Raw genomic sequence first — 13,663 nt, 5'->3', positions numbered from 1 at the left:
CTCTGTCTTTTCTCAGGTGCGGCAGGTGCTGAAGGGAAACATGCTCAAGCTTAAGTAAAGCTCAAAAATCACTGTCAGTCAGACAGTCCTATCTATCTGAAGATTTGCCAAACACAAGGCAAATGCTAGTTGTTTCAGTGAAACAGTTGTTCATTACTAAGTAATGTACTTCTTTGTCTTATTGTTTATTCACTGTATTTGTTCAATTTTATTACTGGTTTATGCATTAGCTGGTTGTCAATGTGTTTTGAAAGTAATCACACCTTCAATGATAAGAACTTAATTATTACTTGCGGAAAATTGGGGTTTTGTACTGAGTTTGTGAGATTTTGCCGTCAAACTTTCACTTGTAATGTAATAAGAATGACTCATACATACATAATTTGTCTGTTTTTCTGAATTGTATTATTAGATTTAAAGGTGCATTATGTAATAAATCTAAAGCAATTGGCCATAAAATCCTCCTAATGCGTCACAGAGACTCGGGAATAATGTTCATATAACAAACTGAACTCACTAACAACAGTACAGCCAAAGAATTTGCATTAAAAAAAATCTTTTACAGACTGCAAATCATGTTTATATTTTGAAATCATGTTTTGGCATGTGGTGCCACCTATCGCCGTCTACCAATCATTGTAGTCAGTAGAGTCTCAGCTGCCGAGCAACCACGGGTTGCCAGTCACATCAAAAAACGAAACCTGAAAGACCTCGGTATTTTGAATTTGAATGTAACCGTTTTTGGCCACATTCTTACATATGGCACCTTTAAATATATTCCACATTGTGTATATAGATATTGTTGTTGGTTGTTCATTTTGCCTAATGAATCTGCTGATGAATATGCGTTTTGTGTTGGACAAATGTATTTAAAACCATACCTCTTAACTGCATAATAATGTTTATATAGATCCACAGATAATAGTGTGAACTAGTGGGTTCATGTTTGATCAAGTTAATGTGTCTGTCTTCATCTGAGGGTCTGACATTATCATCGTTGTCACTGAGAAAGCTTTTATTTTGTGAGTTTATTAAGAACAATCAGGGTCTTTTATGTGCAAAAGGTCACTGATGACGTCTTTCTCACTGTTCCATGTGTAAATACACACCTCCGTTTCTGTTTACTGACAACACGATGTTTTTTGACTGTAAACAAGTGTGTTGCTAAAGCATTCGCGTGACGAGACGTTTTCTCCTGCTCATTCAATGTGATTCTGTTTGTTATTAAATATAAATCTGAAATAAATTTTAAGTAGACATATTATACCCTATTTCTACAAGTTAACCTAGTTCCCTGGTGTCCTAATGAACATATCTGTGACATGCTTTGGTCAAAATACCTTAAGGATGAAGCACCACAGTAGTTCAATCACCCTGCCAAAACAGCCCTGTTCAGAACGCTCGGTTTTGAGTGTATGTCTCTTTAAATGCAAATGAGACACAGGAAACCTCATCGGTGTCACTGAGGCTCCGGCAGCTGATGGCAACTAGCATTTGGAAAAGCTGACTATTTGCTGACTCTAGCCGGCATATTGCCGTCATATATAAAATGTATAAATCGCGTTTTATAGGGACAAAGCGGAGCCCGCAAGACAACAATTCCAGGAATGTCTCATTGTAACGTTACAATGAGTGCGGAAGTCAACATCGCGTGTTTTATCTCCTGTACTTAGACTGAGGCGGACCACAAAAACATGAGTGAGTCATCTTTTTTCACACATAAGAATATTTTGTAGATTCTCTCCTTTTAATCTAAGTGAAGGCAGTACACAAACTGTCAAAAAAAAACTCATTTCCAGTCAACAAAATTGACAAACAGAAATACAGAAGATGCTGAAAAGCGAAGAGTCTCTTCTCTTAGTGGCTCAAACCACCAGTTCACAGAGATTTTCTCTGCACGCTCACAGTAAGACACCTCAGTGCTCATTTCTTCTTTTTATCCTGTGTGCTGGTGAACCACTGGTCCAGCAGCTTCTTGCTGTAGTAGATCTGCCAGCCGTGCACCTGCACGGCGATGACGATCACAAAGTACATGACGGAGACGGCCGAGAAGCCGAAGATGAAGCGGTACGCTTTGCCGTGGCGGTAGAGCTGCTGCGCCACGGGGAACATCTCCATGCCGCCATAGAGCAGCGGCGCCACGCAGAAGAGGCCGGCGCTGATCATGGAAATCACCAAGTAGCTGATGTTGTTGCGAGGCAGCGCTGAGAAGCTGAAGAGTGTGGGGATTATGCTCAGGAGGTACGGATACTCCCACTGGTAGGGTGAAGCTACCACTTTGTGGGAGACGAGGCTCAGCTGGCTCACCGTCACCTAAGAGAGAAGAGATGTCGCTATAAAAATATCGTTTGGTGTTTTCCAAAACTTGAAATAATGATGTTTACATATATCTTGTTTAGTCCATAAAATGTTGTCATGTGACTTGTGGTTTGTCATTACCTGAGCTGCCATCAGGACCCAGATCACAATATGGACAATGTTGAGTTTGCGGATTTCTGACTTCAAAGCAACGCTGCACAAGACCAGACAGAAGGGTGATGAGGAAATTATAATAAAAAAATTAAATGAAACACATTTTGTACACTCATGTCATACAAACCTCATCTGGTAGTGTGAAGCAACCCTTTCCCGGTGCTGGAAGTCACTGCCGTCTGTGCCTGCAGCTCTTGGACCTGCTCGAGAAGCCATGCTTGGACGTCTGGAAGCAAAACACCACAGAAGTCGATTGGTTAGCCCAGTGGTTTTTGTTCTCTCATCCTCCTCACATACACTTCACACACTGGTATAGTGACATGAGATCAAGATGGACCAAGAGATGAGGTGACTCTAATTATTACCACTACTTAGTTTATTATTATTCTTTGGCTGCGTGTGATTTTCTAGTGATGGCAGTGTGACGAAGCTTCAATACATGCTTCAAACCCTGAACTAAAATTCCATAGAACCACTGCTTTTAAAAAGGATCAAAGCAAAGATGATTCAGAACAAAGTGTCTTTTCCAAGTCGTTTCTCCAACACTGCTCATTGAGGTGTGTTGAATCATCATCATAATAACAACAATAATAATAATAAAAAACAGAGTTAAAAAAAAAAACATAACTAACCTGAGACTAAATGATGTGTTTACAAAATTAACTAAAACTAAAAATCCAAAGCTTATATAACCTTGGTGTGTAAATAAAGCCTCCTGTTCGCCTGCAGCCTTGCACTTCGCCAGGAGAGGTCACTGTAACTGAAGCTTCGTCTAATTAACCCATTTTCGAAAAACAGCTGGCTCAAGTGGTCCAGTTCTCCTCAAAAGCCTTATTTGCTCGTCACTATCCTTTTCTACACACCCCGGTCAAAAGTCCACCTCTCCACTCTCATCACATACCCTGGTAAATGCAGTGGAACAGTATTTCTCTTATGTAGCACAAGATGAAGCTCAGTTTGAGAACCACTGAGTTAGCCGATAAAAGTCTGACAATACAAATCGTTATAACAATGTATTTGGATATAGACTGCAAGCGCACGAACAATTGAATTTAAGAGAAAACATTTTTTTTTTTCTCGAAACATTAACAACAGTATACTGATACTCCCTGCTGGCTAACTGTTAGCTTATGTCGGTCAAACTTTTATATTGTTTGTTACGTTTTCTGTAGCATAAACTACGCGTCTATCAATCGTTTCTGGACTGTTTTGTGATGAAACACGTAACGAGTGAAACACAGCAACGTACCTTGTGTGTCCCGACAGTTATAACTGTGTGATAAGTACACGTATGGCGGCTAACACGGAGTTGAGAGCGTTCATGCTGTGCAATGATGATGCTGTCAACGTAGACTTCCGGGTTATTTAGGTAACATTTCCGCTTGTTCTGGAGCATAAGGGTCAAACAACAAAGAAAAACAAAGATGATCTTTCGAGAATAGGGAGTCGTAATATTGACACACAGTCTTTTTTCACCATTTAAATGACAAACATACGTATTGAAAATAAAAAAAATAATTTTATTTGATACAATAATGTCATAATGTCGCCAAATTTTGGACAACATACTAAAGTATGATTTTGTCAAATTTTGGACGACATACAAACATGACTTTTTGTCAAATTTTGGACGACATATAAATGTATGACTTTTTTTTGTCAAATTTTGTACGACTAACTCAACTATGACCTTTTTTTTGGTCAAATTTTGAATGACAAATAAGACTATTCTTTTTTAACTATTACATTTTTTAAGTGATTTTTGTACAACATACTATAATAACATTTCTTAGTGAGGCTTCACAAAAAAAGGAATCTGTGAGGAAGCGTGTCAGATGCTAAATGAACAGGCAAAGACGAAGGTGTAAACAGAGTGAGTTAATTAAATAATGATTAAAATGTTCCTCCACTAGAGGGAGCCAAGACTTAATGATGTCAGTGTTCATAGTAAACCGTCAAAAGCTCACAGAGAACCTCAAGGCTTGTGGGAGCTGCTGGCTCAGTGGGTAAAAGAGCTGCTGTGAAACTCACAAGCATCCCTGAGGTAGAGAGTTAAATTCTAACAGCCATCTGAAGTTCTTAGAACTTCTGACCAAAATAAGATACAATATCTTGTGCTGCAAGAAAAAGACTTGTATGTCTGAGGTTGTGAGATCAAACCTTATGGTCAACTTTTTGAGGGCAAGGTTAAAAGTAAACTCACTCAAAAGCTCAAAAAGAACCTGAGCGACTGTGGGAGCAGCTAGCTCAGTGGGCAAAACAGCTGGCTAGAAGTCCCCAAGTCATAGGTTCGGTTCTTGTGAGGAACAGGACATTTTTGAAAAGTGAAGATGTAAAAGAGAACACTAAGAAATTCAGAGAGAGATTGTAAGGACAAATAGCTCACACTGTCAGACGAAGTCTGTATGTCTGAGGTTGTGAGTTCAAACCTTATGGTCAACTGTTTGAGTGCAATGTTCAAAGTAAACACTCAAAATCTCTAAGAGAACCTGAGGAAGACAAGCTGCAGGTAGTTCAGTGGACAAGAACGCTGCATTGCAGTCGCTGAGGTTATAGGTTCAGTTCTTGTCAGGACCAGGACCTTTTAAAGGTCATCATCCAAAGTGAAGATTAAGATGAGACAAAAAGATCTAGACGAAGGCGGCATTGGTGGCGCGGAGGCTGTGTTCCCAACAAGAAAGTTGTGTCAGCAAGGTGGCAGGATCGGTTCCAGCACTCGATGGTTGTTGAGTGGAACTGAACCTAACCTCTTGCTAAGTGTCACTGTCGCCACCCCTCCACCACTCCTCTCTCTTCCTCTCATCCCTTGCCTCTCCTCCTCCGTCAACTCTCGCCTGTTGCAACCTGCAAGGGCCTGGAATCGAACCCACCACCATGTGGGCTCATTCCCATGGCTGTGAATAAAACCACCGCGCCACCATTTCTGACACCAATTGGGACTTTTGGTCTCCTTTCAATCTTCACTTTGGATGATGACCTTTAAAAGGTCCTGGTGCTGACAAGAACTGAACCCCCAACCTCAGCGATATCACAGCAGCGTTCTAGTCCACTGAGCTACCTGATCCGGTTTGAACTCATAACCTCAGAGACACTTGTGAACTTCGTTGCAGCTGCTTTACCCACTGAGCTAGCTGTTTCCACAGAGCTTCAGGTTCTCTTCAAGCCTTTGACTGTTTACTTTCAACATTGCGCTCAAAGAACAGTTGACCATAAAGTTTGAACTCACAACCTCACACATACAAGTCTTCCTCTTCCAGCGAGAGCTATTCTTGCTGACTTGCAGAACAGCACGTTGCTGGTATTTTTAAATTCTGATTTTGGTCAGACTTTCTAAAGTTGTAAGAAGTTCAGACGATTGTAAGATTTGAACTACCAACCTCAGAGATACTTGTGGACTTTTTTACCCAATGAACTAGATGCTCCCACCGGTCGCTCACGTGTTTTATGGACAAAGCAGAGCTCCACGAGACAACAATTCCAGGAAGTTAGCGCCTGTATATATATATATAAGTATTAAAATTATTAAAAAGTGGATTTGATTTACTTTAATTAACTCACTCTGTTTACACTGTCGTCTTTGCCTGTATATTTAGCATCTTCATCATATGTGATATTACGAAACATATTTGTTCTAACTTTTTCCAACTTCTAGCTTTTTATAGTATTAATATTAAATTATAAAAAAAAAAAAAAAAAAAAGGGGGGGGGGTATGCACAAGACATTTATTTATTTGACGTCAGTCATTCAATGTATTTTACAGATATAAGAGAAGCAGATAGAAATATCACATTGATTGATTGATTTAAAACAATATGTCTACTTATAAACCCCTTTACAACACCGACAATGAAGTGTTTTTACTTAGCATCAAATTATCATAATACATACAATAGTATGAGAAAACATACAGAAGGAAAGTGTCACAGTGCTGCTTTAAAAGCCTTTCTAAATAAATCTTTAACTGAAGTATGACTTTTTTGTCCAATTTTGGACGACATACTAAACTATGACTTTTTATTTTTCTGCAATAATCCAGTCAAGACAAATGTTTTAATTTCTTTATTAAAAGTCACCAGTTAAAGAAACACAGGCCTAAATGAACATATTTAGGCACAGTTGAATTTGCTTATGCTGTGCACCGTTGTCAAGAAGAAAAAAAATAAAGGAAAACAATAGGGAGGAAATTAATTTCATTTAAAAATGGCACATCTATGGATTAAACACTTGAGCTAAATGTAACAACTGTAATACACATACAAATGGATATGTGTTATTCATTTTTATTTTTACACAGAACATTTTTTATTGTGCTCTGCATTTTGTAACGAATCCCTTAATTTAGAGTTTAACAAAAAAACAGAGCAACCTCAACGAATCAGTAGTCAAACAAATAAATTACAGAGAATACTGACAAACTGACAAAAAAAAAAAAAACTTTCAAAAATCAATATTTAGTACAAAAACAAATATTTGGCATCAAATGGTCATACAGAAAGGACAGGATAACTTCCTATGACTGTTGAGTATTTTTGTTCTGGATTGAGATATGAAGTACATGAAGAACTGTCAACACGTATAAGAAAGCTGCATTATCCAAATGTCATAAAAAGACAAAGAATAATTTGACTACATGACCCCAAATACATAATCTGAATGTGTGCTGTGATAACTGAATAAATGCACTGTACAACAAAACCATCATATATGCCCAACGTAGAGTTTATTACTGTGAAGCCAAAGAGGAGTTTAAAAAAAATTAATACAATTCTGCAACAGAAAGTGATACTGTTTGAGGAATCATAAAGTGAAATGTCATAATAAATGCACAATGTAAGCATAGAATAATTATGGCAACTGAAATATGTAATGTTTTGACTCCCAAACAGAAACCGATATGGATATGCTGCTTCCTATGTCATGACCAACTGCCAGATGGTTTATCAGAATATTTATATACATACTGTGCTGATACTGCAATGTTAAGAACAGTTTAATGAGGTTTGTTGCCTCTATGAAAAACTATTTCACTTGACCCACATTGTACCATTTAGACAAAAATACTTTTACCATCAATATGGTACAATTTACAACTAAATGACATTACTGTCACTTTTCTTGAAACAACATTTCTTACATTGAGTACAACAGGTATCCAGAAAATGTTGAGTGCACATATTGACCAGCATAAAGTCCTGCAGCCTGGTCTGATGGCAGCTGCATATGCACAGTGTCTCCTTGTCGTAACGGGAGTACAGCACTCCCTGAAGCCTGATCCAGCAAGCCCTTCGTGTACTCATCGTAAGTGTACATTACTGGCTCATTGTTCTTCATGAGTGCCACCCACACGTTACTACCTTTGCAGTGGACATGGTAAGAAAAGTAATAGATTCCTGGTATGCTACAGGTGAAAATGCCAGTTTGGGGATTGTAGTCTTGATTACCATTGTGCAGAAGTTTGTCAAATATTACTGGAGAGCCAACAAGAGGGAATGGATTTGTGAGTTTAGCTGTGAACGAAGGCATCTCCACACCGTTTCCTCCAATCTCGCCTCCATTCTTCTGCTTCCTGTAGCTTTGTCTTTGGCCACTGTATGGACCAGTCACAGGGAGAATCTGTCCAAGGTCAGGAGAAACAGCAGGTTGTCCTGGGGGACCAGGTAGCCCAGGTTGTCCAGGTTGTCCTTGAAGTCCAGAAGGGCCACTGGGGCCAGGGTTACCTTGAGGACCAATATGACCAGGGGGTCCTTGCTTTCCATCACCAGGATAGCCAGGATTACCAGGCATGCCTAATTCCCCTTTTTGCCCTGGCAGTCCAGGAGGTCCAATTGGTCCACCTGGCCCTGTAAGCCCTGGAATTCCTTGAGGACCCTGGTGCCCTGTCTCTCCAGATTTTCCTGCATCTCCTTTTTGTCCTGTTAATCCTCCAGCACCAGGGGCTCCAGGTAAACCTCTCATACCAGCTTCTCCTTTTGGTCCGATAGGGCCTTGTAAACCTCTTGGTCCTTGTTGCCCAGCCTCTCCCGATCTACCAGGTTGTCCTGGAAGACCTGAATGCCCTAATTCACCTTTAATTCCAGGATTTCCCTTCAGTCCCATAACACCATCATCTCCCTTTTGCCCTGGGAAGCCAAGACTACCAGGAAGCCCTATTGGACCTGGTGGGCCAGGCATGCCACTAAGCCCACTAGGACCAATGACCCCTGCAGGCCCGCCATGACCTTTATCACCTTTAGGACCTGGAAATCCAGGAAGACCAGCATGTCCCTTGTGACCCTTAGGTCCAGGAAAACCTGGTTTGCCATAGCCTGGCATCCCTGCATTCCCTGGTAAACCGTGGGGACCTGGTTCTCCTTTCCCTCCTGGGTGCCCTGGTTGACCTCTAAAACCATCTTGTCCTGGTTTTCCAATGCCTTGCAAGCCAGATGGTCCTGGTTGGCCAGGTTCCCCAGGGGGTCCTGCCTGTCCTAGCTCTCCAGGAGGACCTGGCTTGCCTGGTATCCCTGGTTGTCCAGGTAGACCATTGAAACCAGTTTTACCAATGCCAGGGTTACCCACATGTCCACGTGGACCTGGTGGACCAACAGGTCCTTTCAAACCTGGCAAACCAGGTAGACCAACTCCGTTTTCCCCCCTAGAGCCTGTGGGGCCAGATTGCCCAGGTGGACCCTTTTGACCAGGCTCCCCTGGAGGCCCTTGCTGACCTGGGAACCCTTGTCCTCCGACTCTTGATATTGCAGGGAGTCCAGGTGGACCTGGAAGACCTGCCGGCCCAGGAAGTCCAGTTGGTCCTTCACCACCATGAGGGCCCAGGTCACCTTTTAGTCCTGGCAATCCTGGTCCTCCTGGTTTTCCTGGTAATCCTGGCATGCCAGGTTTTCCTATTCCAGAATAACCCTGAGGACCAGGAGACCCTGGCTTTCCTGGTAACCCTGGTAATCCTTGGCCCGGCAGTCCAGCAGGCCCCTGTGGTCCAATTGGTCCAGGGGGACCCTGAATTCCTCGTGGTCCCTCTCCACCAGGACCAGAAGGAGGTGGCCCTTTAGCGCCTCTGGGAAATGTTTGTCCTGGAAAAAAAAGGAAACGTTGAATGAATATTAACTCAAAATAACAATGAACACTAATCATGAAAAACTCATGATATTGATTATCTGATATTGTTTATTATTTACATCAGGTTATTGTATACAGTAAACATAAATGTGTAATTTAATAAAAATATTAATTTTAAATTTTTATTTGCCCTCAGTCAGTGGCCTTTCTATGCCTTTTTGGAAAGGCAGATGAGGAAGGTCTTTTCCAAACTGAGGCAACAATGGCATTAGTGGCATCTCATTCCCCAGAAACTGCTGCTGAGGATAGCCATCGTTGTGCTGTGGCAGGGGCTGGTGCTGTTGAGGTGGCTGCTTATGTCCATAATATGCTCCACCATGGGCCAGGCGAAATAAACACAACTGGAACACTGGTATGAGTAGATAGGAGAAGTGGAGGGATACAGCCTCCATTTTCTGCAGGAGAGAATTAAATACAAAGTAAAACCATGACACAAATATGAATCTCTCTTCATACAGGCAAAAATATTTATAAAGTGTGCTTATTCAGTAGTCACTGTCTTTAATATTTTTTTTTTTTATCAACAATCTATGCTGTATAAATGATAAACCTATATCTTGATATTCCTGGTCTCGTTCTTCTGTCCCTACGTGCCTAGTGCTTGCTCCTTGTGTTAATTGTTGGATTTCTCTTGTCTTCATAATACATATGTAAAACGTTTCTGCCTTACAATGAGTGTGATTTGGTACTATACTAATACAATTTACTTGAATTAATAATCGATGACAATTCATTTATTTGTTACATTTGACATTATTCAACTAACTGACTAACTGAAGCATAAACGGTAACCCTTTATATTCAGGAACACATATTCACCATTAATAAGGTGCTTACTAACATAAATAAGTAACATACAAGCCCTTTATTAGTAATTATTATGGATGTATTAAAAGGTGCATTATGTAATAAATCTAAAGCAACTGGCCATAAAATCCTCCTAATGTGTCACAGAGACTCAGGAATAATGTTCATATAACAAACTGAACTCACCAACAACAACAACAGTACAGACAAAATATTTTCATTAAAAAAAATATTTTGCAGACTGCAAATCATGTTTTTGTTTTGAAATCATGTTTTGGCATGTGGCGCCACCTACCGCTGTCTACCAATCATTGCAGTCAGTAGAGTCTCAGCTGCCGAGCAACCTTACATTTGAGGTTTATTTTATTGTCATTTTTGTATTTCTATTATGGTGTTTTTAATTAGTTTTACTGTTCAACCTATTGAGGCGGTACGGTTTTGCTCTATGAATGAATGAATGAATGAATGATGTGTCATAAAAGATCAGGCACTGACAGGGCAACTGGCTGTTGTTAAAGAGAGAAGACTTGATATTATTTGGTGACCAGCAGGCTGTGCTCTTCCATAAAGCTGATAAAAAAAGACATTATTTTCAAAGGCAACAGGTCGGTTCATATTAAAAGCCTCTGTGGTCAAACTCGACAATGAAAGAAAAGGCCCCTCTTTTCCCTGTGTTTACACATGGAAACCTCATAGTCTCATATGCTTGACGTGAATTACCCAAAGCACATTACTAAAATATATATCATAATTAACAGGGGCCCCACGTGGGCCAGTTTTGAGCATATTCTCCATCCTGAGACACGTCTGTGCTAAAGAGTCTGGTTCAACGCTGCCAAAGAGAACAGTGTGAAAACAAACAGTGGAGGGTGAACGTATGTTTTCCACCTCTGTGACGTTTGTGTGTTCTGAAATAGAACCAAAGAAGTGAAACAATGGAAATATAGTCCTGCTGACATTCTTTTTTTTGAAATGTGTGTCATTAATCAGCACCATCAATGTGTTGCAGATGGAAGAGGGTCGTCATGGGTTTCTCTGGAGGCTGATGAATGTCTTGAAGTTTAAAGGAACAGTTTGATGTTTTGGAAAAATATAAAGTACTATTTTTAAATACTGCAACAATGTCAGTTGGTTCAAATCACATTTTGCTGGATTTCTAGACCATGACTTGATGAATTTGGTTTGACGTAAGTACATTACAGAGCCTGTCCTTTCTTGCTTTTACTCATTTAACATTGTATTGAAACCTTTTTTAACCCTTTAACACTTGTATCACTGCACAAGCGCACTCTGCGTCACCGTAGTTCAAAAAATCCGCAAAAATCAGACGGTTTCTGAAAGCCGACACATGTCATTTGTGCTGTTGCAGGAAGCAGGAGGAGAGAGTGGGAAGAACACCTGTACATCGTTTCCATTTTTTTAACCTGTTTTTGGACATTGAGAGACAAAGACTAGAAAAATGTCAATCAAATATTAAATTTAACACGCAAAATCTGGTGTTCATGTACAGCGACAATGTTTTTCTTCATTTTAAATTGTTAATACTGCATTTTAAACATGCAGTACATTGTAAATAACTGCCAGGTATTGGAAGTTATTCTGGAAAAATTGGACAAAAACATTTACTTACAGGACATTTCCTGGTTAAAATAATAAAAGACAGACATTTTGGACATTGGATTAGGCGTTAAAGAGTTAAAGGTAAAGTTTGGTGATTTGCTGTGAACATGCTGTGTCCTCCAACTGAAAACTGACGGGGAGCATCTGACAAGAAGCATTTCGTCCATCTTAACGCTGAAATACGGATTTTTGCAAGCAGTACAATTCACTTGAGAAACTTTTCATGGACGCGTCTTTGTGTTTTAATGAGAAACAGAGAGAGTTGTGCGGAGCTGATTTTAGAGATTTGTTTGTCTTTACAAGTCACACACATGGTTTTAAGTAAAGAAAAAGTTTTACTTTTGCCATCTCCTGATGTATCATTTAAAACTGCACAATTAAAAGTTGACATTGGGTTGGTGTGCTCATATCTCATCTCACTTTCCCTGTAAAATCGACAAATTCTCTTGCTTTTCAAAGTTTAATCTGTTCCTCCTGTCAACCTGAAACCTCTCTCTGGCCAGCAGCTTCCTTTAAGTCGTCATTTCCAAGGCAAGAGTGGGACAGTGGCCACGCACGGGACTCCGGCCAGGTGTTAGCTATATATATGGATATGTATTGTATATATGGATATGAATGTCAGGTTCCTTAAACGTCTGCTTGGTGACATTTCACAGAGGGCTGGGATTTGTAACACTGTGCTGCCAAACACACGTGGTCGACATACTCTGGCCTTGATACAGTTGTGCAGAGACACACCTATTTCCTTGAGGAATGTCGGGACCAGGGGTAATAAAAACAAATAGAACAGGAGTGTAGAATTATAAAAGTGTCTTTTTGGAACATCTGGGAGATAAATATCCATTTTTCGAAACGCCGTGTGATGTAACACAGGAGAATTGTGAATGCAGATATGTGTGGAATCTCGCGCTACAATGGTCCGCTACTAGGATTACAAAGGAAATGAGTCGTTTGACGAGGAAAACAACCTGCAAAATGTACAGATCCTGCAGCTCGGACAGAGACTTCAGAGCCTGCACAGCTACAGTATATGACAGTGAACGGCTCATATTAGGAAAGTGCATCGAGGAGTTCTCTTTGGTTCTGTTTCATAGAGGAGTTTGAACCAGGAAAAGCAATCTCAAATACATTTTCATAGCCCCATTCACAAATTTCCTTCACAATCTACGAAACTGCAGTCAACGCAAATGTTGAATTCGTGATACGCAGATAAATAACTCTGTAGAACAGAGATGTCGAACTGGTGGCCCACCACTTAAAATCCTTTGACTTCCTCTATCCTTTAAACACAGTAGAATATAGTAATAAGAACATGTCATAATAGTATTTATATATGAGCTTATTAGGTGTTTTAATCACAGTTGACATGATTATTATTTATTGATTTAAGATTAATTTCCCCTTTTTTTGCACCATATGTTATTGCTGTGAACGATACATTGTTCCATGTCAACAACAAACACTTTTACTTTGAATTTCAGTGAAATATCATAATGAATATCTTGTCCAACCAAGACTGAACATTTTTTTTAATTGTATGACATATAATGTATTAGATACGATGTATATCGACTTATGGTGATAGAACATGGCTCTAACAACTATTTTCAGGTTGTTCATAATACGTTTTGTGAAAAAAAAAATACTGAATTA

At 39.9% G+C, this 13,663-nt stretch overlaps 2 protein-coding genes across 2 annotated transcripts; both read right to left on the bottom strand.

Moving 5' to 3' along the window:
• Window positions 1-1,751: 1,751 nt before the first annotated feature.
• On the bottom strand, window positions 1,752-3,813 carry LOC310924871 (protein jagunal homolog 1-B). Its single transcript, XM_083886718.1, has 4 exons — window positions 3,722-3,813; window positions 2,600-2,698; window positions 2,440-2,512; window positions 1,752-2,313 (listed from the first exon to the last, which is right to left on the bottom strand). The coding sequence occupies exons 2-4, from the start codon at window positions 2,686-2,688 to the stop codon at window positions 1,924-1,926; spliced, it is 552 nt and encodes a 183-aa protein (XP_083742844.1). The 5' UTR covers window positions 2,689-2,698; window positions 3,722-3,813; the 3' UTR covers window positions 1,752-1,923.
• Window positions 3,814-6,840: 3,027 nt separating this feature from the next.
• Window positions 6,841-9,975, bottom strand: LOC310927882 (uncharacterized protein; the record flags this gene model as incomplete). The annotated part of the gene is given in 2 exon segments (XM_083890290.1): window positions 6,841-9,535; window positions 9,709-9,975. Coding segments are annotated over 2 exon segments (2,199 nt in total). The 3' UTR covers window positions 6,841-7,603.
• Window positions 9,976-13,663: the final 3,688 nt, after the last annotated feature.

Source organism: Microchirus variegatus (assembly GCF_963457635.1).
Source record: "Microchirus variegatus genome assembly, chromosome: 1".
NCBI lineage: Eukaryota > Metazoa > Chordata > Actinopteri > Pleuronectiformes > Soleidae > Microchirus > Microchirus variegatus.
Note: the sequence above shows the minus strand (reverse complement) of the source record. Positions and strands in the feature narration are given on the sequence as shown.

Bases quoted from the DNA above. Each gene is read 5' to 3' on its own strand.
- LOC310924871 (XM_083886718.1), bottom strand. From the start codon at position 2,688: ATGGCTTCTCGAGCAGGTCCAAGAGCTGCAGGCACAGACGGCAGTGAC. The intron at 2,513-2,599 runs GTTTGTATGACA...GGTCTTGTGCAG, and splicing joins GCTTCACACTACCAGATGAG to CGTTGCTTTGAAGTCAGAAA. The intron at 2,314-2,439 runs GTAATGACAAAC...CTTCTCTCTTAG, and splicing joins GGGTCCTGATGGCAGCTCAG to GTGACGGTGAGCCAGCTGAG.